This window comes from Varanus komodoensis, unplaced genomic scaffold, assembly GCF_004798865.1.
Source record: "Varanus komodoensis strain SLA01 unplaced genomic scaffold, ASM479886v1 scaffold15, whole genome shotgun sequence".
Lineage (NCBI taxonomy): Eukaryota > Metazoa > Chordata > Lepidosauria > Squamata > Varanidae > Varanus > Varanus komodoensis.
Window position 1 is genome coordinate 25637829 of NW_025335440.1, and position 27190 is coordinate 25665018.

General features: G+C 45.5%; 1 protein-coding gene across 1 annotated transcript in view; it reads left to right on the forward strand.

Annotated features, from left to right (window-relative positions):
• Positions 1 to 347: 347 nt before the first annotated feature.
• Positions 348 to 27190, forward strand: part of ST8SIA6 (ST8 alpha-N-acetyl-neuraminide alpha-2,8-sialyltransferase 6) — a 44648-nt gene continuing 17805 nt past the window's right edge. The window contains exons 1-4 of the mRNA XM_044425034.1: positions 348 to 442; positions 720 to 830; positions 14957 to 15055; positions 26489 to 26575. Of these exons, the coding sequence (XP_044280969.1) occupies positions 348 to 442; positions 720 to 830; positions 14957 to 15055; positions 26489 to 26575 (392 nt within the window). The remainder of the gene's footprint in view (positions 443 to 719; positions 831 to 14956; positions 15056 to 26488; positions 26576 to 27190) is intronic.

A 27190-nucleotide genomic window follows, 5' to 3' on the forward strand; every position in this document is an offset into this window, starting at 1 on the left:
GGCTCAGGCGTCCCGCCCCCCATCTGCTTCGGCAGACCCAGGAGGAGGCGAATCTGATGGCAGGAGCCGCGGGGGGTGGGGCGGCCGGGCGGGAGGGGCGGCAGCGGCTCCGCGCGGCGCGGGGTGGGGGCGGAGCAGCGAGGCAGAAGCGGGGAGAAGCGACCCTGGGCTGGCAATCGCCGCCCCTCCTCCGCCCGCCGCCGTCCTGACGGGCTCGCCGTCTCTGCAGCCAGGGCTGCCGCCGCCGCCGCCGCCGCCGCGTCCCCTTCCGCTGCTGCTGCTCGGGCTCTCCGATAGGGCGGCTGGCCGGCTTGCTCCAGGGCTGCCGGCGGGCGGGCGGGCGCACGATGCGGGCGCTCCTCGCGCTGGTGGCTCTGCTCAGCAGCCTGCTGCTGCTGCTGTGCCTCGCGTGGCTTTCCGCCGACGGCTCGGCGGGCGCCAGGTACGGCGGCGGGGCTGCCGCGCGCGCGAGCACACCGGGGGCACAGGCGAGGGGCGCGCTGCTGGCCGGCGGGAGGGGCGACGGCTCCGTGCCGGGGGTGGTCCGCGGGGAGCGGGCGCGCCGCTGCCGGGGGATGCTCTGGGAGAGCGGGGCTCCCTGCATCCCGCTGCCCCGGCGCGGGAGCGCGGGAGGCGCTTGGGCAGGGCTCGCCGCTCCCGCGACTTGGAGTCTTGCACAACTTTGGCTTGTCTTGCTTGCTTGCTCGCTTGCTTGCCAGGGGCTGGGAGAAGGAGCTCCGAGCAGCCACGGACGGCACCCCCGGCGTGCTGAGAGCCCTCCGGTCGCCTGCGACAGCGGTGCAGCCCTCGCCTCCGGTGGCCACGCTCAGGTGAGGCGGCCGCGTTGTTGTTCGGAGGGGGGTGTGCGAGAGAGAGAGAGTTGACATGCTTCTTCTGTAGATCGTGCTTTCGCCAACACTGGATAGTTTGTTGGTTCAAGAAAAACAGGATGAGTTTGAGCACCTGAGTTGTGGGTAAGCGGGGCTCCGATGAAAGCGCTGCTCGTCCGTCTGCTAACGCTCGGGAGTTTATAACACTTGGGTGTTACTCTGTTGTGGCTTTTGGATTCCCCCACCTTGCACTGTGATTGACCTTATCAGTCATCCTTGTCAAATGCACCATCTGCAATATGACCCTTGGCTTTGCAAAGGGTCAGGCAGAGGTGTGCAGTCTAGATGGTCCTATCTTTTCCCCCCCTAAGTGCTATGGTGCAATCCTCTACATGGATACCCTGAAATAAATCCCATTGAATTCAATGGGGTTCGGTGTGTGTACAGGATTGCTGCCTGAACGATTTATCATGTAGCAGCAGCAACACTAATAATAACTAATGCATTGTGAATATATAACTAAGGGGAAAAAACCTTATATCCCTTTGTAGGAAAAATGAAAAATATTCTTTCACGTTTAGACTAACAGGAATTGTAGTGCTAAACCAGCTTGGAAGATTGTCTATACCCACTTTTGTTGTCTTCTGTCTTCCTTGACTTATCCATCACTTTGATTCCCCCCCCCCACTTTTGGGGGGTATATGAGTCACCATCCTTGAGTTTATGTGTTTCTTTCTTTTTCAAACACTTTAGCTGTGATCTGTGAGAGCAGTAATTTTTCCCAGAGGTTTCTTTTCAGTAATACCCTTCTCCCACTCAACTCCCCCCTTGCTCATTAAACTCCCACACTTTAAAAAAAACCAACAGTTTAGCGATTTGGTATGAGAACTTTTTGAAAGAGAAATTTCATCAGAAGACAAGTTCAGTGCCCCACAATAAGCCCTTTGAAAAGTGCTTTGGTCCAAGCACCCAACTTGTTTATTAACCAAGGATTTTAAATAGCTGTTACACTATGCCGAGATGTCAAAGATCAATTCCAGTGCAAAACAACTTCATCAAGAGATTGGACTCTATCTCCTGTGCCTTGAGCTGAAACAAAGTAGTGGGGGGAATGTTTCTGTGTTAAAAAAATAGTCTACTTTTACCAGTCAGTTCAAGAATATTGAGATCTGGGCATGAGGTCCTTCTGAAAGAGCTATCCCTAAAGGATGTTAGAGGGATGGTGATTAGAAGAAGAGCCTTTTTGGTGACTGCCCTCCACTTTTGGAATCACCTTCCTAAAGAGGTCTGCCAGGTGCCACCATTACTTCCATTTTTGTATCTTGTTTGTCACTTGGAGAGCCCTGCCAGGTTATTCAGCAACCTGTAAATGTAAAAACAAACAAACAAACATCTCTGTAATTACCCAAGTTAATTATTGTGTCATATACTGCCTTTCATTTCCCTCTGGGCCTGCTGTTTACTCCTCCCACACGCACCCCACAAAGACTGGATTCAGAAAAGACAACTCAAGGGCTGAGTATGGGTTGTGCATAGATGTTGCGGAACCATGGCTTGTGGTTAAAATGTGGGTTGAATCTGAGCCCAGCTGCATTAAAAGGCTGTGGCTTGTTCACCACAAATAACCCATGAAAAGAGCACATTATTTGTTGTTGGGTGATTGGGTGACTGTAGGTGGTTTGCCAAGACTTGTTATCTTGGCTGGGTTCAGACAACATGACAACCCATGTTTCAAGAGCAACTCATGGTTCAAAGACAACCTGCACTCAACCCTTGAATGTAAGTTTTCATGTTGCCTGAACAGTGTCACATGTCACAACCACCTAGGGATTTTTAAACCCTGGATTGTGATGAACAAGTGGTGAGTGAGGGTGCTGGCTGCTGGCAGCCTAGGTACTCTCGCTATAGCTAAATATCCTTGGCTAATTTATCATGATGTCTGAATTTGGAAGTCTGGGTTTTGCGGTGAGCTAACCCAGAGCTGGAACCCAGGGTTTAACTGTGGATGTCAACTCTGGCTTTATTCTCTTCAAAAAAGTCCAAAGTCCCAGGTTTGGCCATCCCAATAAATCACTCAGGGAAAGGAGTGATTGAGCTGTTGGGAACTGGCATGCTCCCTCACCCCTGCTTGTTCAGAACAAGCCAAAATTAAAAAGAAACCCTGCGTTGTCATGACATCTGGCCATGACCATGTGCATAGAACACTTCAGCCCATGAAGTGGGCTGTAATCCATGAAAGCTTATGCCATAATAGAGCTGTTAGTCACTGAAGTGACACAAGATTTCTTCTTGTTTCGGCATCCGTACGCGTGCGCTTTCTTTCTTACGCTCCCATTTTCCTTTTCTTTCCCTTCTCCTTTCTTTCAGTCTTTCTTTGCCATTTGGCAGCTGTGGTGTCTGGCATAAATTTAAGGTTTGAGAGGCTACCAAAAAGAACAGCATCTTTTTCACATGACCATTTCACTGGTGGATTTGCAAATGTTGAGTCAGGTGTTGCAGATGATTTACCAGAAGTCCTCCTCTCAACTAGAATCATAATCGCTTGCTTTTCCTTTGGGTAGGAAAGGGCACAAGACGATCTGCATGGAGGAGCAGCAGCAGAACCCGGTAGCAGGAGGAACATAGCAGGCATCCGAATCAGGCAGGGCTGCCCCTAGGCTAATTCCCCTCTGACTGAGGATCACCTTTGCTGCCCACCCACCGCCATCCAGAGGATCATTTCTTCTGCTATGATTGATAGTCCTTCATAGCGTTCGTACTTCTTACAGCACTCAGCATTATTGTTTCAGAACAAAGCTAGGTGCTGCTGATTTTTATCTTAAACAAGCAACATTAAACTGGAAATTGAAAAAGGCACATACTTTAAGGCTAATAGATGGAAGTTCATTTTTATACTTGAAAACCTGCGTACGACCTACAGAACTTGGACCGGAAGGTTAAAGATGTGCACTGCTTCCCTTTGCCCTAGGCCACTGCAGACAGTGCTCTTCAACAGCAGTCACCATGCACAGCTTCAGCTTAGTGACCTTTCGTGTCTGCCGCAGAGCAGGCAGTTGAGTGGCAGGGAGTAGACACAGAGTCATAGGCACACCTGTAGAACCACAGACTTTTCTGCCACATTAATACATTATTCTGTTATATTTATGTTATTATATGTACAATCCACCTTTGTCCTGCAAGGCACCCAAGGCAGCTTACACAATCCCTACCTTCCATGTTATCCTCACAACAACCTGTGAGGTAGGTTAGACTGAGAATCATTGACTGGGCCAAAGCCTCCCAGTGTTCTTTGTGGCCAAGTGGGGACTTGACCCTGAATTTCATGCGTCGTGATCCAGCACTCTCCGCCGTTCTGTGCCTCAAACTACTGCCCTCTGGATGTATTAGACTACAATTCACATCATCCTTATGCAAAATGGAAGTGATAGGAGTTGTAGCCTAACATATCAAGATTGGGGGAGGGGCTTATTCTAAATAGCCCAAACTCTCATTCAACCAAGAACAAAAATGAGTGCAAGGCATGGAGATCTGCCTGAAACACTAAAATGCCAGTGTGTGTGCTTGCATTGTGTTTTCTGGCATTTCAAACAGGGCCCTAGAAAGGAGGGAGTCCCCTTGGGTGGCTGGATCAGGGAGCTAAGACCCCATATGAGGAAGTTCTCAGTCCACATGACTGGTCCAAGGCACCTTGTAGCCTGGAGTGGTGCAGCACCCAAACCATGAAATATACTCCCCAAAACAAGCAAGTTACGTTAGCACATGATGCCGAGAATCCAACAAACAGAAACCAACTCCCCATCCCTGGCAGCAAACAGTGCAATAGCAGCAAATGAAAGATGCAATCTTCTGCATGTTTGGGCAAAGAAAAGGCCCTTGATTGGTTGGCTGGGGCATGTTGAGGGCTGTAGCCCTTTTCTCTGTCAAAGCATACCATAAGATTATGCCCTTAATCAAGTTACATTGAGCTGCCTTTTCAAGACACCCCAAAATCCACTGCTCAAAGTGACCAGTTCACTTTGCCTAATAGCCCATCAAACCCTCATCCTGGCAAGGTGTTCACATCCTCAGGAAAGTCTGCAGGTCACTCTTCCCCAGATGATGTTTTTGGGGGCTGTGAGAAGTTTCCCTAAAAGGGCATCACAAGATCCTCAGTGTGGTAGGAAGGTCTGCATAAGGCAGCTCATTCGTCCTATGCAGTTGCGTCCCCAGCTGCCATAGGCCTTTTGAGAGAATTTTTTTCAACATTCTGCTGACATTTTTCTATTACTGATATCACTGCTTCTACAGAGCTGCCGAAACCACAATATTGAATAAGCTTCCTTCCTACACTCTGAGAGATTAATAAGCACAAAGCACAGCTGGAAGAGTGTGATTCCATTGCAATTAATTTGCTAGGTTACGTTGGACAGTGGGCTTCTTTTAAGAAAACATCAGAGATTAGAAGAAAGTTTGCTTTCTACAAACACCTTTATGGCTAAAGGTGCTTCATGCCCATTTGCCTTTCTGCTATTTGTGCATTTTGACAAACTGCTTTATGGTTCAGAGCAATGAAGGATTTATAATGCTTCTTTCATTCTGTAATGCAGTGTTTAAGATTTGTTGTACTTCTCCATAACCTGGTACACTACTGTTTGGATCATAACTGCCAACCCATTTATAAATCTTATATTTCATTTTTAAAGTTGTTTTAGGTCACATTCTTATGTGTGTTTAAACAGGAGAATGTCCTATAAGTTCCACCATTGTGAGATCCTAGGAGACACAGAACTTTTTTCTGCCTAGACACACGCAGAACTGTATGTGTTGCTTATGTTGAGTTTTAATGGTCTGGTAGCAAAGATAAGAAAATACTTTGCACAAGCAATGGCAAAAGCATTCTCTTCTTGGTAAGCTTTCTGACATCTGTATAATCAGGTGCAGAACTGCCAAATGCATAAATACATAGAGTACCTCTAATGGTTTATTCCAACATAATTATAACTATCCTTGATTTCTTGAAAAGCTTGCAGTATGTGTTGTGCAGGAACAGCCTCCAAGCACCAAAAGACGTGCATTGAGGAACAGGGAGAGAAGGAAGCTGTTTGCAGCAATGAAGTGTCACCTCAGCCTTTTCCCAAAGCAATGCCCTCAAGATGCATTTGATTACAACCCCCATCATCCCCAGCCAGCAGAGCCATGGCAGCTGGGATGATGGGAACTGTGATCCAACCATGTTGTGCAGGAGAAGGCCAATTAAACATTGTAACTGGTTATTATAAAATGTTGTTTGAAATGTGACTGAACAATACGAGTTCATTCCTTTCTCTAAATAATTTGCCAGCTTTCCCCTTTTCCTTCCTGCCCCCTCTGTATTGACTTCCTGTACAGAATGTATCACATGCCCACCCCTGTCCTTAGGATCAATGACAAATGTTATTATTACATGACTTGTGCCTTGCCTACAGAATTTGCCCAGGTTTATACATTCCATGAAGACTGATATGATGCCTTCAAGACTTAAGACTCCTTATGGACATCCTGTGACATCAGGGGAGTGGGTACCATTTGTTGAAAGAGGCAATACATAGGACAGCCTGCTCCAGCTTAGTACCCTCTGCATCTTTTGTACCAGCTCCAGTCTGCTGCAGCCAGTATGACCAATGGTCAGGAATGCTGGGAGTTGTAGTCCAAACCGTATGAAGGCACCAGGTTGAGAAAAGCTTAGCTATGGAGTTGTGGGTGCATGTGTGTACACGTGTGTGCATGTCGTGATCTCATTTGTATTTTCCCCGTTGCTCCTGCCTACAACAACAAATTTTTTTGAAAAGCTGCAGAATAATTAACTATCTGTAATTAATTATTAACTGTGCTACAGAGACCTCTGTGTTCTTTCTTCTGTCAGACTATTGTATCCCTCAGGGTAAAATAGTGATTACGAAGAATAGGAATAGTTACTTAGCACATAAGTAATGGATTGCCATATCCATCGCTCAGCAAAGCCCAGCACCTGGGCAACACTGACTGTGATCATTAATATTGCTATTTCCTTCCAGAATATTTCTTGGAATCATGTTATGAAAAGCTCTTTCTGGGCTGTAGCTCACAGAACCAATATGTCTGAATGAACAGATGCCCCATTGAAAGGTTCTGCCACAATACTGTTCTAGCTAGTTCTAAGTGAATGGAAAGCATTCTCATGGCCTAATCTAAAAATGCTCATTTGGAAGTGAACACACTGGGCTCTTACTCTTAAGCAAAGAAATCCATGATCAGGCTACTAATCTATTCTAGTGCCTTTAGCCACAGTGAAAGTCGGAGTAGGAGCAGTAGGAGAAGGGGAGTAGCACTTCTAGTGTAGTATCAGTTCAAGATCTAGTCTGCCTCACCGACTCATTAGAACCTGTCTGGTCCATGGTGTGACACTGGAGCTCTGTGTTGCCACCCACACCTCACCTGAAGGCTTGTCAGCTGGGGAGCTAGTCTTCCTATAGCTATCATTTTACAGCAGATTGACCTCCAGAAATATCTAGATGGTACAACAATGCGCCAGAGCAAAAAAAGAGGTTTTCTGCTGATTTCTGCAAATCAAATCTTTCTTGAAAGGTGTTTTGCTTTTTGCCCTTGTTCTCTTCTGGCCAGCCGACATCCCCAGGTACAGTGACTAGGCTCAGATGATCAGAGGGAAAAGAAGCCACAATGGCTTCCCCATATGTGCTGGTCATGTGCTGTGTGATTTGCTTAAATAGCCCATGGTGGCAGACTGGCAGCATCCTGCATCATCCAAACTCAGCATCGTGCCTTCAAAACTACCCCAGAACTCATGGCTAGTTGAAGGGTCCTGAGGTGGTCTCAAAGCCACCCCCTGCCATACACCCCTCCAAGTCTGAATGTCATGAGAAGCTGCCTGCCTTCCAGATCACTGGGTAGATTGCATGGTGTTAACCGGCATGCATGGGGGCAGGAAGAAGAAGCCACAGGGGCATCTTTTCCCACTGATTGTCTGTACTTGGCCAGGGCTGGCTCCAGGCAGCCCCTCTGCAAGATACCCTCATTGGCCCCAGTACTCAGTGAGGCTTCCTACCCCATTGTAACCAGTCACTACTGTTGCTCACCGCTACTTCTTGCTTGCTTGCCAGGCAGAGGACCAGTAGGCAGTGGCATCCATGGCTGCTGCTTCTCACTGCTTCCATCAGCAGGGCCAAAGCAAAAGGCAGGTTGAGAAGCAGGTTGAAATGATGAAGAGGAGGAACAAGCCTTGAGGCTCTTTCAGCCTGGTCCCAGACCATGCCTTCATGATGGTCCTGGCTAAACACCAACCAAGCCAAGGAGAGGCAAAGGAGAGTTCAGCAAGAATCATGTTCTCCTACTCTCATGGCTGTCCTCTGCAAGCTTCCATGGATCTCTTTTATAGGTATTTATTTTTCAGCATGATCAAGTTATTCATTCTTCCATAGGCTGATTTTTGGACAGGCTCAAGAATTATCCTCTTTCTGGCAAAACTCCACCCCCTCCCCACACACACACGTTGCACATCACGCATATATGGATTTAAGCTTTGCTTGCCACCACGGCAGGCTCCATCCCTCCTAGTCCTTCCACCTCCACTTGCATAGCCACCTTCCCCAAACCCTGCTCTTCCAAGTAGGGCCAACCTTACCATTGGGAAAAGGAAGTAGTTACCTCAGGAGGTGGGGGTGGGAAGCACACAAAGGGGTAGCACATGCTCGTTCCATGTATAGTTCTTATATTTTTTTACTGCCATGAATGGGGAGAGGGACTGTGGAGTATTCTGGGAGACCCTCCTTGCTGCCCAAGATGACTTAAGAGTACAGTTGGGTCCAGGCTTGTCAGAGCAAGATGCCAAACTCCCTGCTTGCTGGCTTGCCATCTTGCCTGATCCTGAATCCAGGACCTTAGTGAACTCTCAGTCATCCCTATCATTCAAGCAGTGGCTGCTAAGAGGTGTCTTGAGGGAAGGAGCTGTGTGCTCTGCAGCCTGGCCTGTTGCCCCTAAGATGGCCTACTGTCTTCAGATGCTGCAGTGGAGATTGACCTGTTGCTAGTGTTGAAGGCAGATTCAGCAGCCAGCCCAGTTGGCTTTTGTACATGAAATGGGAGGAGGCACCACCTTGTCCTTTGCCTTGGTCCAGCCCTGTCTCCAACCCTAATTATTTGCCATCTGAACCATACCATTGCCGCACTTGACCGGAATGCTTCTGTGGAACTCTGAAGCAGTAGGTGTTCGGAAGTACATGCCGTGTTAGGTTTCTGGAAATCCTGCATGAAGTGCTACATGGGGCATGTCACCCACATAAACCAAGCCCTTCACAGATGGGTGTGAGCTTCTAGGACATCATCACATCCTTGCCAGCTACTGAACTCACAGTGGCAGTCAATGCACTCAGTATTCAGTAGTGTTCGATTCCCTCTAGGCCTCGCTCCAATTTGATGCAGCCTCCTTTTTGCTGAGCTGGCTCATGCAAGGTTGCTGCTCCTGAATTGTTAAAGAAAACAGGCTGATGTTTGAAAAGAGCTCACAGACCCAAAGCTTCTCTTCCAGGGTACAATCCTGTGCATGTTTAGAGAGAAAGAAGTCCCACAGTTCCCAGCATTCCCCAGCCAGCTATATGATACCCTGCACAGTATGGCTGGCTGGGGAATGCTGGGTATCAGAGGACTTTTTCTATGTAAACATGCATAGGACTGCAACCTTGTTTGCTGATCCATATGACAGCTATTTCCAAGGGCCCAATTCTCCTTCAGTTGCGTAGGAGCCTCTTCTTATGAAACATATGCCAGAAACCAGAGATGTTTCTGGGCATGGGAGGGGAGATGCCTGATGACAAAGACTGGATCAAAACATTAGTAGCAATTCTGCTTGAAGAAGCAAAAAAGAAACCACACTGAGTGTCAGTCCTTCTCTTACACAGTTGCTATGATTAATGTTATAAGACAAACGGTTATTTCTGCAGTTTAAGATTTTACGGTCCATTTCACCCAGCATTTAGATTGCATATTACCTTATTAATCAAAGTGTCATGAACCTTAAAACAGCAACGCAGCCTCGTTATCTAATTCAATGAAATTAGTGGCAGGATGCTTAAGAAGTTAAAAGCATGTATCCTACTGAGGAACAGCGATTGGTTTCTAATGGCCATCGTCGCTCACTTAATACAGTGTGAGAGAATGAATAATGAGCAGAGAGACTCTGGGTATGAAATAACATGGAGGGATGCTTTTAGACCTGATGCATCATGCCAATGTTTTGGTTAGGGGAGGGAGTGGCAGGAGCCACTGAGATCTGGGGAAAAAGAAACAGACACGGAAGCAGCTGCACCCCTCTCCACCCCATTAAGTTTTTATGGTATCTGGACTATATGCTTTGTTTTATACATTGTTGTAGACCTCCCAGAGAGCTTCTGCCTGGGGGCAGGGGGGGCGAATAGACATGAAATGAATAAATAAAGGAGCACAACCAAACTGCCCATGTGCCTGGGGTAGGGCAGGAAAGAGGAGGTGGAGTCAGTGTTGAGGCCCCAAGAGGAAATGAGAGCTGGAAATTTGCTCTTTCCTTTAGTCTTTGAAGTGAAGGAGAAGAGCATGTGAAGACACAGGCCAGGCTGTCCTAAGATCAGGCAGATTGTGGCACAGATGCTGGGGTTGTGGGGCACAGTGGTGAGATGCTGGAGGGCAGAGCTGTGAGCCACGTGACCTGCCCAGAGCCCCCAGGCTGCCTTGCTGGGGTGGCTACTTAGGAAGAGGAAAGGTATCCTGCAAGAACTGCAACAAAAGAGGACATATCTTTGCATTAAACTTGCTTATGCTGATTTACATGTGTAGATGCCAATTTAGACATAATCAGTATAATTGGCAGAGTTGCACAGTACATCCTCCATAGTACGGAAGCCTGTGACCAGGTGACCTGGGTGCCTTGCCCAGTCTGCTGATGCTAATGGGAAAATGTGACGGCTCCTGTTCTTTAGTTGGAACTTAACAGAACTGTTCTTCAAGGGATGCCTTTCACATAGAGGCCTCTCCTCTGTAAAAAAGCAACACATGGCCACCCTATAGCCTGCTGCCATCAGATGCAGGGGCATACAGTCTCCTGCCTGCAGTGCTGAAGTTCTGTGGTGATCCTGACCAGAAAAGGAGTTCAGCAAAGTGTCTTGTGCCAGCCCCAGATCAAGAAGCATTGATTGTGTGAGTGGATGCGTGGCTGGGACTACCTTTCACTATCCACTTGTAATCAGGATAGTAAAACCAGACTTCATCAGTTCCAGAATTCAGGCGTTGTTAGAATGCAGACTGAGAAAAAACAGAGAATTAGCATGCAGGGAAGTTTAAGCCACATAACTTTGGCAAACAGAAGATGATTGCAATTGGTAAGAAGTTTTTGGACTAAGAAACACAGTATTTACCCGGTTGGATCATCATTGGCACAGGGCTGGCCCAAGGCAGTTTACTTCCTGAAGCAGAGGGAAAAAATGTCACACACACACTCACACACCTCCTGTTTGTGTATAGAAGCTGACTGGACTGGCCACTTAATTTTACTTTGTTTGCGCTCTCTGCCACATCTGATGAAAGCAGCCTAGTTTAGGGACTGTCAGGGTCAGAGACAAGACAAGAACAGCACAGGTAACAGGACCAGGGCGACAGAACTTCAAGAAAGGCAGAGTCCAAAAGCAGGGTTGAATGGAAGGGCCAAGTCATAGTCATGGTACTGGCTGAGGTCAGGAACCAGAAGAATGCATGTGGACAGAATGAGGACATGGTCAGTAACAAGTCAAGGGTCGAGAACCAGGAAGACAAGCAGAGGTGCAGGTACCTTGAACAGGATAGCAGGGCAGGAGACAAGACAATAGGAACCAGATGCAGCGATAGTCAGGCAAGATGCAGGAGGGGAACCATGGCCCTGCATGACTGAAGTGAGGCAGGGTACACAGACAAGGCGTGATTAGGTCAGGCAAGAGGCAGGCACAACAGCAGGGCAGGGATGTGGAAAGGCAGAAACCAGGAGAAGGAACCAATAGGCAAGATCCAGGCATAGCAGCAAACAGGCAGGCCTGTGTTGCTGAGGCATCATGGCAAGGCAGAAACAGGCGGGATGTCAGCACAGCAGCAAACAGGAGGACCTGTGATGCTGGGGTAATATGGCAGTATAGGGGGCAGTCACTGCAGCTGCAGGAATACCTGAGTTGGTGAGGCCAGTTCTGGACCAAAGACCTTGCTCTTATATAGTTCTTCCCCCAGGACTCTCAGGAGGCATTCATCAGTAGAATGAGGGCTGCAGCAGAGCTTGGGACTGATCCTGTGAATGCAGTGGTAGTTCTTTTAGTTCTGGCCACCGGAGCAGCCCAGATCCTGACAGAGACCACAGGGCAGGCTGTGTGGCATTCACAGCTCAAGCCTGCAAGAAAAGCGAGCCCCTCAGGGCTTCTGCCTCGCTCTGCCCAATGACAGAGCCAGCCCTGCTTTGGCTGGCATGTTACTTTCTTCTGCTTTGTGGTGGTTTTGTAGTTTGTATTTCTGTACCTCCAGAAAAAGAGTTAAAATGAGATTCATATCATATGAGTTTAGACATGACACATTTCCCAAGATGCAATGGTGCATTTGACTTCTGGATATCAAAAACCCAGAAAAAAATAATCTGTCAATCGGCCCAGAGACTTGAGTAGAACTGAGCTATATGACTGTAAGCTACTTGCTTTTCCAACTCTAAATAATCCTTGATTTTATTGAAAGCTTGCTGCTGTTAGTAGGGCAGGATCATGCCTGCGGCTGGGGTAGCTGGACTTCCTTTGCTTTAGTACTGTTTTCTGCTTCACGCCGTCTCCAGAATATTTGAGCTGATGTACCTGTGTTTGCTGGTGGCCTAACATTTTTGCTGTTCTCACACATTGTGCTGGGGGAGCTGTAAATACGCACCATTCATTCATAAGACACCTCATCCCAACACATTGATTCTGGCTGTTTGCATCGTCCTGTTAATGCCATTTAATACAGCTACAGAGTGCTACTTGCTTTTTGGCTTATATGATTATCTGTCCATCTAAGGGGCAGTTCACAGCATTTTCTTTATTTTTAGTACAGCATATCATTCCCCCCAATATATGTGTGTGCCTACAATTTCTTCCTAAGGGGGAAATTGAAATGCTGCGTGGGAGGTGGGGGATGGAACCAACCCAAATTATACATGAGCCAGTCTGCCTCCACCCATCAGGATCGATATAACATACCATTATATCTGTTTCTCCTTCTGCACTCAGACTAGGGTAGCCAGGTCTCTTACTTTACAAAGGCCAGTTCTCTGCTTTGGACACTCTTCTCTTTGAGCCCAAGTCTCGTTAAAGTCAAAGACCTATAAGGAAGAAGTTGTGGGGTGGGGGAACTTGAAAGCACCCATCCACAGTGAGCACCTGGATGGAGGATGAGCAGTTAAACAAGTCACCCAATGGGTTTTTGATACTATAGTGAGATTTATTTTTGCTGTTAAATTATAGTTACAATTTCTAAATTATACATTTGTGTCTATAAATGGGTGACCTTTTCATTCTCCTTTTCTGGTGATGCATTTCCTTTGTTTTGGTGATGTGTGAGTGGCCACCCTAAGGCAGAATCAGGGCTGCATGGGAGGACCATTTATGTTCTGGATTCTTTCTCCTACAACCACAGGAACCATGAAGTACATTCAAGAGAGTGGATTAACAAATGCAATGCGTAGTCCATTAGGGTGCTCCTGGGAGGAACAAGCCTCTGGTAACAGTTTCAGTGACAAGCAGAACTGTTTGCTAAAGAACCTGCCAAAAGTCAAATCTACTTGGCTCCTGTGCCTGATCTAACTGTGTCTGTAATTCTTGAATGCACAATGAGCCTTGGCTTCAGTCCAAAAAAACTTTAATAGTCTTGTAAATGGTACAGAGGTTGAGGAGAAGCTCATTTACATTTTGAGCACATGTGAATTTTGCATGACTAAATATCCAGACTGCTAAAATTTTGTGCATTCTTAGATGTTGATCGCTGTAGACAAAGAGCAGATGTGATCACACCCAGAAAGCTTGCCTCGTGGCACATCATATCATGACTCAGGGTGTGGAAAAGAATACTATATCACATATGCTACATTCTCACGCTGAACTTCAGCAATGCACATGTGTAAAAATCATTCAAAAACTTTTTTGTTTTTCCTTGTAATGGTTTGTTTTTCTTATCCTTTTTAGCAGCTTTATTTTTTATTATTTTTCTGTTTCTATGCTATTTTATTATATTGTTTATCATTTGTTTTTACAGACTGTGTAAACTGCCCAGAGAGCTTCAGCTATAGGGCAGTACAGAAATGCATGAATGAGATCAATTTGCCCAGCACCACCAGTCCCTTTCACCATTTCATCATCCCATCCATTCACATAAAAGCTAGCTTCAAGCAGAGGACCATTGCCTGTAAAAGAGGAGATATAACCACCCTAGCTTGAGCGGTGTTGCAAGTGAACAGGAAAACCTTCAGGGAATGTGGTTGAATGGAATTCTGTGTGCCAAACATTTTCCTACCAACTGAGGTGCCAAAGGCCCAGAACAGGAGCTTACAGCATGTAATGCAGTAAATCTTCAGATTCCAAATAGGTCTGTGTCTAGTCATTGTGTGGATGGGAGTCTGTCTGTGTAGGCTTCATTGTGTTCCATCATGGAAGAAAGGCAAGCAAAAGAAGTAATAAATAAACTACACTTGTATTATCTGAAATACTCATTTATTCTTGAAAGTAGTGTCTTGGGAATAGCTTTGTAGATGCCATTAATATTTATTGTTAAAATATACTCACACATTTTTGAAATGTAATTATGTTGAAGCCATATGCAAGTTCCATTTTTTAAAAAAAGATGCCATTTCTGATTTACATCAGAATCAGCACAAAGTACTGAATAATACAAGCTAAACATATTTTTAAAAAACAATTGAACAGGCTTCTGGTGGCCACTCAGAGCCCTTCCCTTGGCTGAACCCATAGAATGAAAGTGAAACAGACTTTGCCTGCGTTTCTCCCCTCCCAAACTCCAGCGGTTGCTTATCTTTGCTTCACAGCAACGCATTGTGCTGCTGCCAAGACCATTTTTATTCTTTCATAGATGGATTTTCCTTTTTATATAAACAGAACAACTCCTAATCAAACCGGAATTCAAAAGTCTGAACAAGCCTCAAAATGCAGAGAGATGTGGAGCAACAATTGGTCATCCTCTATCAAGAAGAAAAGGTAGGAGCCACCGCCTTCTGTTTTATACGTATGTGGTTTGCATCTAAATGTGGTTGCAAACCTGAAAAGCCGAGTATGTGCACACAGTTGTTCCATGTGCTGTGAGCCCATCACAGACTAGGCATGTGATGGAGTCAAATTATAGCAGGGGTTTGGAACCTCTTTTAGCCTGGGGGCCAAACTCCATTTTGCAGAAACTCTCAGGGCAGGGCCAAAAGTGCCAGCAAATAGAAGCCCTTGCTGCCAGTAACTAAGTCTGAGAAAGACATTTCAACCTTTTAAAATGCGGAATAATCTGGACAGAAGAAAGAGCACCACGAAGAGATAAGTAGGAAGGGAGGTGGAAGCAGGGGTGGGGTGTGGCTGTCTGGGACATCCCAGAAGGCTTCTGGGCCTGAAGTTCAAGTCTCCCGAATTATAGGAATTTGGTCAAGACCTGGGATTGCCGCCTTAGGCAAGCAGTGGCCCTGTCTGGAAAGTGGATCCTCCAAGCCACAATCCTTCAGGCCACTGCAGAATCGAGGCACTGGAACCAGCGCTTGATACACACCTGTGAAAAGGTTCCACTCAGTTGACTAGGCAAGCATAGACAGCTGGGCTCCCCATCTAAGGGCTGGGTTCAGCACCTGACATTTTGGATCAGTTTAAATCACCCGCAATGACCGCAAATTAGCAACACCCCAGCACATGGTGGACTATGTAAATGGCAGTCAGCCCCAGCTAGCAAGGGCTTCTTGGCATCCCTGCTGATGAGTGTCACCACTGTGAGTTCAGCCCTCTGGGACCCATCAACAGAAGGGGCCCACCAGGGAGTATTAGGCCTAGGGGCGCCTCAAACCTGGGCATGGCAGATCAGAAGGCTTCACTTTGCTTGCCTATTGCTGATGCTGCAATTTCCTATTCCTTCTCTGCCTGAAAGTGCTTTGAGATCTGAGTGCACCAGACCAAGGTAGCCCACCAAACCAAGACTCTGCCTTCCACAGTCAAAACCCAGAATCTCTGAAAATACGGGATTTGTGTTTGACTGACTATTGGAGCTCCATCCCTGGGACCCCGATCCTGCTCTGCTCCCACACATATGATCATAAATGTTTGTGCAGCAATGCACAATGACAAACAAGCCAACGTTCTGTTTCTTCTGTAGGTATTGATTTTTATATTACAGGTTTAAAGAAGCAAAAAATTACCATAACCTATTCCAGCAAGATTTTTCATTTACAGCTGAGGATGCTTGTGAGAGTTCTTTTTTAATATTATTGTTTGTTTCCGTCAGGCTTCAAGCTTTTTCAGAATGTATCATTATGACAAAAGCCATCAAGGAAAACATATTTCCATTCAGTCTGCTTTGTGTTTTGATCAGCAGATATTGTTTAAATGTGTGCATCTTGGATACAAGAGGCTTCTCAGTCAGGGCACGCATCCAGAAGCCTCTGATGACTCCCCACCAGAGGGGTGGTCTGCTGCCCACCCATGCAGTTGTGCAAGCTGCAATTCTAGCCACCACTAGCGAGTGGTGGGCAGGGAGGAGCAAGGCCTTGAGGCCACAGTTCAGCTACTGCTGAGGTTCACACAGGCAGAGGCCAGTCAAGAAGTTGGATTCTGAACAGGCTCCAGATGTTTTGACTACAACTTCCATAAAACCCAGCCAATATGGCCAGTGGCAGAGATTATGGGCCCTGTGATCCAAACCTTTTGTATGGAACACAGTTGTGCATGCTTGCACGATGGGGCAGAATTATGCACTGATCGTGTCGTAGAGTCAGGGCTTGTTGGGATGCAGCGCGTCGCTTCTTTGTTAGTAGGAATGCTGTGCAGAGGTGGCATTATGAAGGTGCCTACCAGGGTTGGAGTCCCAAATCCTTTGGTTGGAGCCTCAGATCTCTGGGGGGCCATGTGCCCTGCTACCCTGCTGCCTGTGAGCACTGAAGTAAATATACAGGGGCCATGGTGACCTCTGTTGCATTGGATTCCCCTAGATTTGCTTTTTTTTAAATTATGTATGTGTGTATTTATTACATTAATATCTCACAATGTTTTCCTCCTGTGAGGAAACCAAGGCAGTTTACATGGGTCTCTCCCTCTCCATTTTTATCCCAAGCATCTGACAGGCCCTGGTTTGCCTACCCCTGGTCACCAGATTCGAAGAACTCTAACCAGACACATGCTCCCTAAAAGAGTTTGTCCATACCACAAGCGGGTCAGGACAGGGATAGCCATGCCTTCCATTGTGTGTGTGCTTTCCATCCATCATTCTGCTCAGAAGGAAGGGCCTTAGTGCATCTGCTTTGCATGTGGGAGGTCCCCACTTTAAGCCTTGACATCTCCAGGTAGGACTCGGAAAGAATCAGGCAGGAAGCCCCGCAATTCCACTGCCAGGTAATGCCAGCAATGCTGGGCTGCATGGACTTATGCTCTGACTCAGTCCAAGACAGCTTCCTATGTCCCCAGGTCCACTTTGAAGACCTCTATGGTTCCACAAGGCAAGTGAGCTCATCAATGAGCTATTCATGTTGCTCAAGCCATTTTAGTGAGTTGTTTTTGTACAAAAGAAATGAGTTGGGAATTGGAGGATCATCTAATTAATGCTTGACTCACTTCTGTTGCTGTTGTGGCAGACCATCCCTAGTGGAAAGTGATGGGAAAAGCTTCAGCAGCATTATGAGTCCATGTGCTAGCAGGTGTGCTCAGCATGGACATTGCTCTGCCACCCTGTGTGTAGAGACTAGGCATGTTTCTGCAATATGAAAACTGGAGGGGAAAGAGATTGCCTAAAATACTGCCTTCTCCAATATGTGCCTTCCCAAGATCTTCAGAGGAAGATCTCTTGATGTCATCAGAGGCACACCTGGGGGTGACATGAGAGAAGTCGCCCTCAGTGGCCCCTCTCAGGCATGGAAACTCCCTTCCAGGGAAGCTAACTTGGCTCCTTCTCTGCTCTCCTTCTCCCAGGCAAGCAAATATGCTTTCATGCAAGGAGATGTTTGACATGCAAGGGAGTCTCTTGGGTAGGATGCCCTTTTTATTCTCTTACTGTATTTTTAGCCATGTTGTGAATGCATTTCTTTTCTTAATCTATTGACCAAGTTTGTTTGTTTGTTTGTTTGTTTAAAGCTTTTATAGACTATCCCATTACTGGTGTCTTGGGACAGTTTACAACAAGAACAAATAAAATAAAAATGGCACAGCATCTAGTGATTAAATATTAAATCCACAATTAAAACCCATTAAAAACTATTAAAATAATGGGAAAATAAAAAGGCTTTCACCTGGCGCCAAAAAGAAAAAAGTGTGAACCTTTCTGGGGAGCATATTCCACTGTCGGGGTACCACCACAGAGAAGGTCCTCCTCCAGGTAACCACCCTCCTAATCTCTTTCAAGGAGGACTCACTTTTTTATTTTCGGCACCAGACAAAACCCTTTTTATCCTCCCATTAATTTTAATGTTTAATCAGTTTTAATGTGGTTTTATAGTATTGAATTACTAGGTGCTGTGCCATTTTTATGTTGCTTGTTGTAAACTGTGCCAAGGTGCCAGTAGAGGGACAGTCTATAAAAACTTTAAATAAAAAATACACAAACAAACTAGATTTAATCTAGACCAACTGCACTGGAGGAAGTGTACTTCCCTGCCCCCTCCTTTTAATGGTAACCCTCCCCCCTGCCTCCGAGAGTGTCAGGAGCCCCTGGTGAATGGGGTGAGCAGTGGAGGATCCCAGTTATCTGGCAGAGACCTTCCTCAAGTGGTGAGTTCCTTCCTCCTGCAGAAGGCAGATCCTGGATCCATTGCTTGGTGTTCGGGGTGGGCTGATGCGGGAAAGGCACTGGCTTAGTGTAGCATTCATTGTTTGTGTTATATTGGCTTAGTTGGCATGTTTTTGAGCTGATTAGAAGGTAAACAATGAATCATCTATGGGAAAGCAAAGAAGTCTATAAATGGGATAAGCGTTCTCTGTCCTGGCTGGGCTCTTTAGTAAGATTAAAGGAGAACACATTGCTTGATCTGCACAAGAAGTATTGAGCTAGGTATTTGGATGTATTTGTCATCTCTTGCGCAAAGAAGGGACTGAATAAATACAATCTTGTGAAAGAAAGAAAAAAGGCAGAAGGGGAAAACAAAGAAAAGGAAGAAGCTGTCTTGGGGCAGAAAAGAAGGAAAAAAGCCCTGCCTGCAAACATTGACAAGTAAGAAATCGTCAGAAATTGATCTGTTTGGTTCAAAGATCAACCAGACGATTTCACAAGAAATGGTAGCAAATTAAAGAACTTGCCATTTAGCCGTGGATGTCCGGGACTGGATGTGTGTTCTGCCGCACTGCATGCCTTCCATGCTTTCTTCTGACACAGGCTCAAGCAGAAGTGTGCAAAAACACCCGCTCCCAATTCTGCCCTATTTGAAGTTTCTCTACATTCCTTGAGGTGCTCAGTTGTAGATTGACAATGGAACTTTCAAAGCAGTGCAGCACTTAGCGGAAGGAGAGGGGCCTTGTTGGTCAGTAGTGGCAAGGTGGGAATGGGGCATGGGGAGGAGTGATGCCAAGTGAAGCAAAAACCATTAAGCAGGCGTGGCTGGGGGCTTCTGGGTCAATGGGACTCCTTAGTCATTGCAGCTTTCATCCTGAGCTTTATAGCAGTGCACCATGGTGGTGAACCTATTTTGGGGCTGGAGTTTGGGACCATGAATATTTCTTACGGATCTAAGAATGAAAGCTGCACTGGGCGAGGAGCCTCACTGACATTGCAGCCACCAGCCTTCCCTAATTAAAGGTATCTGCTGCACCACACATCAGCAGTGGTGTCCTCCTTCCCACATCCTCAGCCTTCTCTCACTATTATCTACAGACAAGTAGCCTCCACTGGATCCAAAGGAGCTTGTTTGGATCACAAGGCAGGTAAAAATAAGTATGTTTTCAGTGGATGGCACTGCACCCATCACTCTTCAATTTTTAGTTCTTTTTATTCATCCTCTGTGGTCCAAAGTGCCTGGATGCAGTGAAAGATTTCCTTGGAGAACATGGCTGAGAATGAAGACTGTGTGTGCAGGTTTAAAACCTGCTATTTATAATCACTTCTAAACCTCAGGATAAATGGGACACACAGGGTGCAGGAAAGAAAGTGTCAAGAGTTTAAGAAAATGGGATAGAGCCAAAGTTCGTTGATCCTAAATCCTCAGTTGGCATGTTTAGTGTGAAATATTTGTTGCTCAGTGACTCCAGTTGCTCTAATACTCTTCGGAATTAAGGATGTTTTCAGGACTTGGAATGGTGCTGTATCAATTGGGTAAAGCAATGGAGAAAGAACATTTAGGTGAACCGCAAGGTTTTACCACCTACCGTCCAACTGATTTTAGTATCTTGCTGCATGTTTACACATGCACATAGCACACAAAACTTGGATCTAGAGAGATCTGTGTTGGCAAGATTTGGACAGATGTTAGACAACAGCAAGCTCAAGACTTTTATTGCAGCCTTCCCCAACCTGGTACCCTCCAGGTGAGTTGGACTAGAGCCCCTATTACTCCCAGCTAGCATTGCCAAGGATTAGGAAGGCTGGGAGTGGCTATAATGGCTAGCGATGAAAAGAGCTGAAGGCCAAAACATCTGGAGGGCCACTTCCTTTCTTAATTAAGAAAGTGGCATTTCCCCAAATGTGGCTAAGACAAATCAATTGAATGTCGTTTTCTTTTTTGGTGGTGCTTCTTCTCCTTGAGATGGGAGCCAGCTGGACAGTGAAGGATGAGCCCCATCATAATTTGATCACACCCACGTGCTTGTTTGTCTTCCCAAGCAAAGAGCTGAGGGTGGAAAACTGATCAACAGTTGAAGCAAAGGACAGTGTCCAGCGGGTCCTGTCTCACACCAATTAAGGGAAAAGTATTTTGTACATTGCCTCCCTGCTCAGTCAGGGGATCTGTAAAGACAGAGTCAAGGAGCAATCTCACCTCTTCCTTTTCATCTTGGATACATTCTAGATGGAAGCATCCTCAAAGTACAGAGGGTAAGGGGATGCCAAAGACTTGTGGGGCCTTTGTGGACTACAGGTTGTATATACGACAGTGCAAGGGCCCTGCAAAACCTGCTGTATTCCAAGAAAGGTGCAGTACACACATGCCAGGCCTTTCAAGAAGAAGGGAACGTTATCTTCTCTGCAACCATCCCCAGGATTATCAGCCACAAGATCAGTGCTGGTTTTGGAGAGTCTTTGGGCAAGATAGCTTGAACTCCTTGCTCTTGGTGAATCTACTTTCTAACTGGTCCTAGCTGCTCCTGATCTTCTTCCTCCCCCTTATGATTGGCATTGCTTGCTCACTTGCCACGCAGACAGCCCATGAGCAAACTGTTATTGCCACCTGCTGCTCTTTCTTCACACCACTGAGCAGATTACGATGCTGAAGGGAAAGAGCAGATCCAGGATGTTCTTGTTGCTGGGCCTTCTATTCAGTGTGGGTCCTCTGCAGGTGCCCAAACATGCCACCCCTGCTCCAGATGCCAGCCTCCCTAGTTCTGCCTTAAAACAGGCCAACCAAGAGTTCAAGCCATCCAGCTTCTGAACCTTCCGTTTTAATCCTGAAGCGGATTGGACAAATTCATGGAGGAGAAGTCTGCAAGTGGCTGCTAGCATTGCTGGTTATGTGCTACCTCCATTCTCAGAGGCAGCTTGCCTGCATACAGCGGTTGCTGAGGAACTTGGGCAGGTGGAGCTCTTGAGGCCATCCTGCTTGAGGGATCCTGCAGACAGATGGTTAGCCACTGTGCAAATGGAGCATTAGACCAGATGGACCACTGGTCTGATCCAGCATGGCTGCTCTTATGTTCTTATGATCTTATCAGTCCATCATTTTGTGTAAGAGTAAAATCCAGCATCAGTCCTACTTTGAATAGATTCAGATTAGTTATAACTTTGGTCCATTCATTTCAAGAGGGCCTGTTCTAAGTAGGACTTGTGTTGGATTTTACCCTAAAATGTTCCAGTTCCCAACACAGTTCCACATGCATTACGAGTGCTACGCTGTAAGCCAGTAGATAGGCCCTTCATGTGGCTATGGAGCCAGAGCTGAGTACGAATACTTTGATGTTCTTTGAAGTCAGACATTGTCTCTGTGGCCAATCCAATAACATCCCTTCCAGACTCTAAAAGCTGTTCTCATTTTCTGATCTCCAGCTACCGTCTATCTTTAGGCAGCCGTTTGCTTTTAGAACCTCACAGGAGTTTCCCTTAGATTGAATAATTGCTCCAAGTCACCTTCCTCCCCCTTCATACGGTTGTATCAGCTTTATAGTTTTTCCCTTAATTTATAGAGAATTCCCCTCAGGCTCTCGCCTTCTAAGTAAACTTATTCTGGAGTGTATGATGATCTTCAGCACCAAAGAATGGAACTGTTGAACCATTTTTCCCTACGGCTTCTTGTATTTTTCTTTGCTTGGCTGATATTACCATGCTTTTTATGTACGCAGTGGCTTAGTAAAACCAGCTAAGTTGAAATGATTGGATTTTTAAAAGTCTTTTTCACTGAGTTTGTCCATCAGCTACAATCAGTCAAGGCTCATTACATGGAAATGTTTATTTTTGGGACAAGTAAGTGATGCTTCCCCTCTGTTTGTTCTGAGCTAAGCTGACTAGGCCAAGCACTGTCCTTTTTGTCATAATTTCCAAAGTCCTCACAGGGCCCGGAAGATATAACTCTACCCACTGTCACAGGAAATAAGCAAGCTTGTGTTCTCCAGATGCTTTTGGACTACAACTCCATCATCCCTGCCCAATGGCTGTGATAGAGGGACTGATGGAAGTTGCAGCCCAAAAGGAGAGCTGGAGGGTGCTGTCCTCTGCCTTTTCACATCAGTCATAGGTTCCCTGTCTTAGCATGATGCTACTGGTTCCAGGGTTAACAGAAACCTATGCTACATCATGACTGTGAGTTTTTCTGCATGAAGCAGTTACTCAGCTATTAACTGGCTATTATCTGCTCTTGGTTTCATTGCAGCATTGGGAGCCAAGACCATTTCCACTGCAAAACCAGCACAGTATGGCGGAATAGTGCAAATACACAAAAAGGAAGCTGAACTGTCTTTCCAGTCACAATTCAGTGTCCCATTTCCCCTGCACTAAAAATGCTTGCTAAAAGTGCTGGCTGGACACAGAAGTGAAACTGGAGGGTCAGAATACCATCTAAAGAACAATTCTGAGTAGAGATTTCTGAACACAGATTAAATGCCTCATGAAGGGTGGCTGGAATGGAGGGCGATGGCAGGACACAATGGATTGTGGCTCTCCATTGACTTGAAAGGGAAGGGTTAGGGTTATTTTGCTGGTGTAACATCACACTGGCATAGGAGCACAACAGAGATCTGAGGGGACCTGTTCCTTCCAGGACGGCCAGTTTTTGGCTTTCCTGCAGAAGCGTTGATCCATGGTGATCTGCTAGGATAGCAATAGTTAGGTAGAGTAAGTCAGCTCATGCACATATGCTTAATGTGTACAGATCAAAGAATTCAGCTTTCCTTGATGCTAAAATCTGGGAATGCGGTAGGTGAAATACAGGTTGCCCACAGCCTCTATCAGAGTAGACTGTGTAAATCAATGGAGAACAGTGATGGAGTTAAGTATTTGTAGACTGAAGAAAGAACGTGTTTGTTCCATATCCATGGTCCTATTTCTTCTGCAAGGCTTAACCCCACCTGTGCAGATCATGGAGCCATATCTTTTCCAGGCATGCCAATAGGAAACCCCACACAAGATTGCAGTACGATGGTCCAACAAAGTCAGGCACATGAAGAATGCAAGGTGTTTTTACTCTGACATGTGCATAGTTCTCAAGAGTCTTCAGGTGTAGCTAGAAAGCAAAATTTGGTACATATTCACTCAGAAGTAAGCTCTAGTTGGGTATATAAACTCAGCTGGGAGCAAATCACATTGAACTCAGTGGGGCTTATGACATGTGTGGAATTTCAAGGTTAACGTATCATCTAAAGGTCTCTGCACATCAAATGGATAGTACTTCAGCACTATGGTGATTTTTCCCCCAAAAGCCCTCAACCCATTGTGCTATAAGTGACTTTCAAGGCACAAGGGGCATTGCTACTGTCAATAAACCCACATAATGTTTGTTTTTCAAATCTGAATTATGTCTCTTTGCATGATACTTAATCAAAGGGCAGAAAAATTCAATTGTATGTTCAACTTTGTAGTTGGTTTGTTTCATATGAATGTCTCAACAGACAAGCATTTCTTTTTTAAAAATATCGAACGTCAGCCTTGAACACAAAAGTAAAGCTATTGAAAGAGCCCAAGTAATAAATAAATGAAAATTCAAGGCAATGCACTGCTTTATGTTGCTTTCACAAGGAGTGTCTCTCAAAACATCTTTAATGTTTAAAAACCTGGTTCAACAAGAAGGAGATTTTTCTGGGCACAAACATAGGAAGGGATGTCTGTGTCAGAGGCTGATTCAACTACAACTGCCAGATTTTTCTTCAGAAGCAGGTCTAGTATCTTTGACAGATCTGGAGAAAAGTTCACCCCACTCAGTGAGAAATCCCCCAAATGAAAGAGCTCGGGTTCCTTGCTAACTTTTCCCTGTATCCTCTGCTATAACTCAGTCTTTGCTCCCATATCAGCCTTTCAGCGGCTAACATCCCATAATAGGCAGAGAACTGTACAGAAACCAATGAATCAAAGTAGGGACTTTCTCCACTGTAGACTACTTACTTGGCAAGAACCACATCAGACACCTGAGCTCAGACAATGCAATAACCCACACTCAAGAATTGGGTTGGGTTGCTGCTGAACTGTGAGTAGTTGTTGAAATGTGCTGATCATAGTTTGAACCCAACCACATTTACAAACCATGGTTTATTAACCACAAACAACCCAGGAAGAGAACCCATGAGTTGGGTTGTGAACTAAGCATTGTTCACCATGGTTTGTTAGCTGGGTTCAGGCAGTACAATGTGAACCCACATTCCTATAGCAACCCATTTCAGACAACCCACACGCAACCCAAGCTGAACCCTTGAATGTGGGTTATCATGCTGTCGGAAAAATTACCTTGCTGATGCTATTTATGGCAGCATTCTGTTTTCTGGCAACAACTGCAGCATCTGGAGGACCACATCATCTCTGTACTGCATTGGTTGATAATCAGATTCACCAAGTTATGCTGTCTCTGAATGTAGACCACTGAGCTGATCAGAAGAGAGTCTTTCTCATAATTAAAATAAAATGTTAATAGAGCTTGTTTTTAAAGCAGGGTAGATGTCACAGCTCTCCTGTCAAAGCAGAACATAGATCTTTCCAGATCTCAGAATGCCTCAGATATCAACAGAAGAAGCATGGAAAAGTTGAGTGATGGTCTGCCTTGGTGGCCTTGAGGATCAGCCACCAAATGTATCATCAGCAAAAAGGGCACAGTTTCGCATAAAATGTGACATGATAATGTATATGTGCTAATCCACATTTGTAAATGATTACTATGATTTAAACCAAAATACAGTGTATCTCAATGTAGTGGGTAACTAGGCGAGGTGTGTGCCCTGCTTAGGCCACTGTCTGAGTTCTGACTATTGATGGGGCAACTTAATGGTTGCTGCTACTCTGTTTTCCTATTTTTTTAATCTTTAAGCAAGGACTGGATAGCTTCAAATAAAGAACTATCCTCCAATAAGCCCTCAAACAGAGGTCCGTTTGAAGCGGTCTGTTCAAATAGTGCTCCGTACAGTAATCTAGAACATATAGCCACCCTATTTTATAATTTATCATTTTAAGAATCCTCTATCACAGAGGTGCAGAACATTTTTCAGCCCAAGGGTCAAATTCCATTTCAGAATAGCTCATAGGGGACATATTCCAGTAATGTATGTGTACCAAAACACCAAGAATAGCAGCACTTTTTAACTTACAACTCTTACTGACAACTACTAGGTCTTAGAAGAAGCATATCAACCATCTAAAAGGGGAATAGCTGGGCAAAATCCAGGAAAACATACAATTTGTGGTTCTGGAAAAGGGGGTGGATCCAGGGGAAAGTGGGATGATCTTTGGGGAACCAGTGGAAGGCCAAATTAGGGTGCTAGGCCTGAGGTTCTGCAGTCATGCTGGCTGAGGCATGCTGGGAATTGTGCACAATTTTTCTGTCTAAAGGTGCATATGATTGCACCTTATGGCTAATGGAGTACTGGCAGTTTGCCCTCTCCCACCCTGGAGAACCATGGCAAGCTCTGGAAAAAAACTCAGAGGCTACAACTGGCTATTCGGAATCTCTCAGGTAAGTCCATCTGGCTTCTGTCACAGTGTCTTTTCAAGGTACAAAAAACCTTTCTGAGGGGGTCCCAACTGGCTCCCAACTGTGAATGTCACACATGCATTGAAAACGAAGAAAAGGTTTTGAATTGTGCACCTTTGATGCAAATGTGTTTCTCTGTTAATCTAATTTTTAATAGATATTCTGAAGACTATTATTTGCAGATCGTTGGGAAACTGCAAAACTGTACATGGAACAGGAGGCCACAAGAATATGTCAAATTTAGGTAAGCCTTCACTCTTTTATTCACTTCCCCGGGAGACCATTGCACTGAATTCAGTGGGATTTACTTTTGCTGAATAGATGGATATAGCATAGCTCCATATATTTGGTTTCTTAATTCTGCATGACAGTCTACAGGAGAAATTGTGAAATACTGAAATAATCTAACCATAAAAATGTGAAATACTGAAATAATCAAAGTATGAATGTGAGATGTATTGAAGTAATCAACCAATCTTTGTAGTGCTCCCTTAAGAAGTATACTGTGGTCTGGGCGGTGGGGGTGGCTTATTTGGGAATTAAATGCTATTTTAGAGCATTCTTTGGTATGTGAAAGCTAAAGAAGTGCTCAGAAATGCTGTTTTATCTTGGTGCTCCCTATATTTGTGAGCAGATAACAACAAACCAGTATTAGCCTGGTAGGTTCAATATTTTTAATAATGAACCCTATGCATCAATTGCAACCTCAGCATTCAGTGGGCATCTGAAAAGGTGCTTGTGGGAAATGGGTGCTGTAGCCCATAGGAAAACTTGGTGGGTTTCTCACAGGCTTTGCCAAACTACTGCCATCTGGGTATATGGGAGCACAAATCCCATCATGGTCAGTTGGTATGGTCTT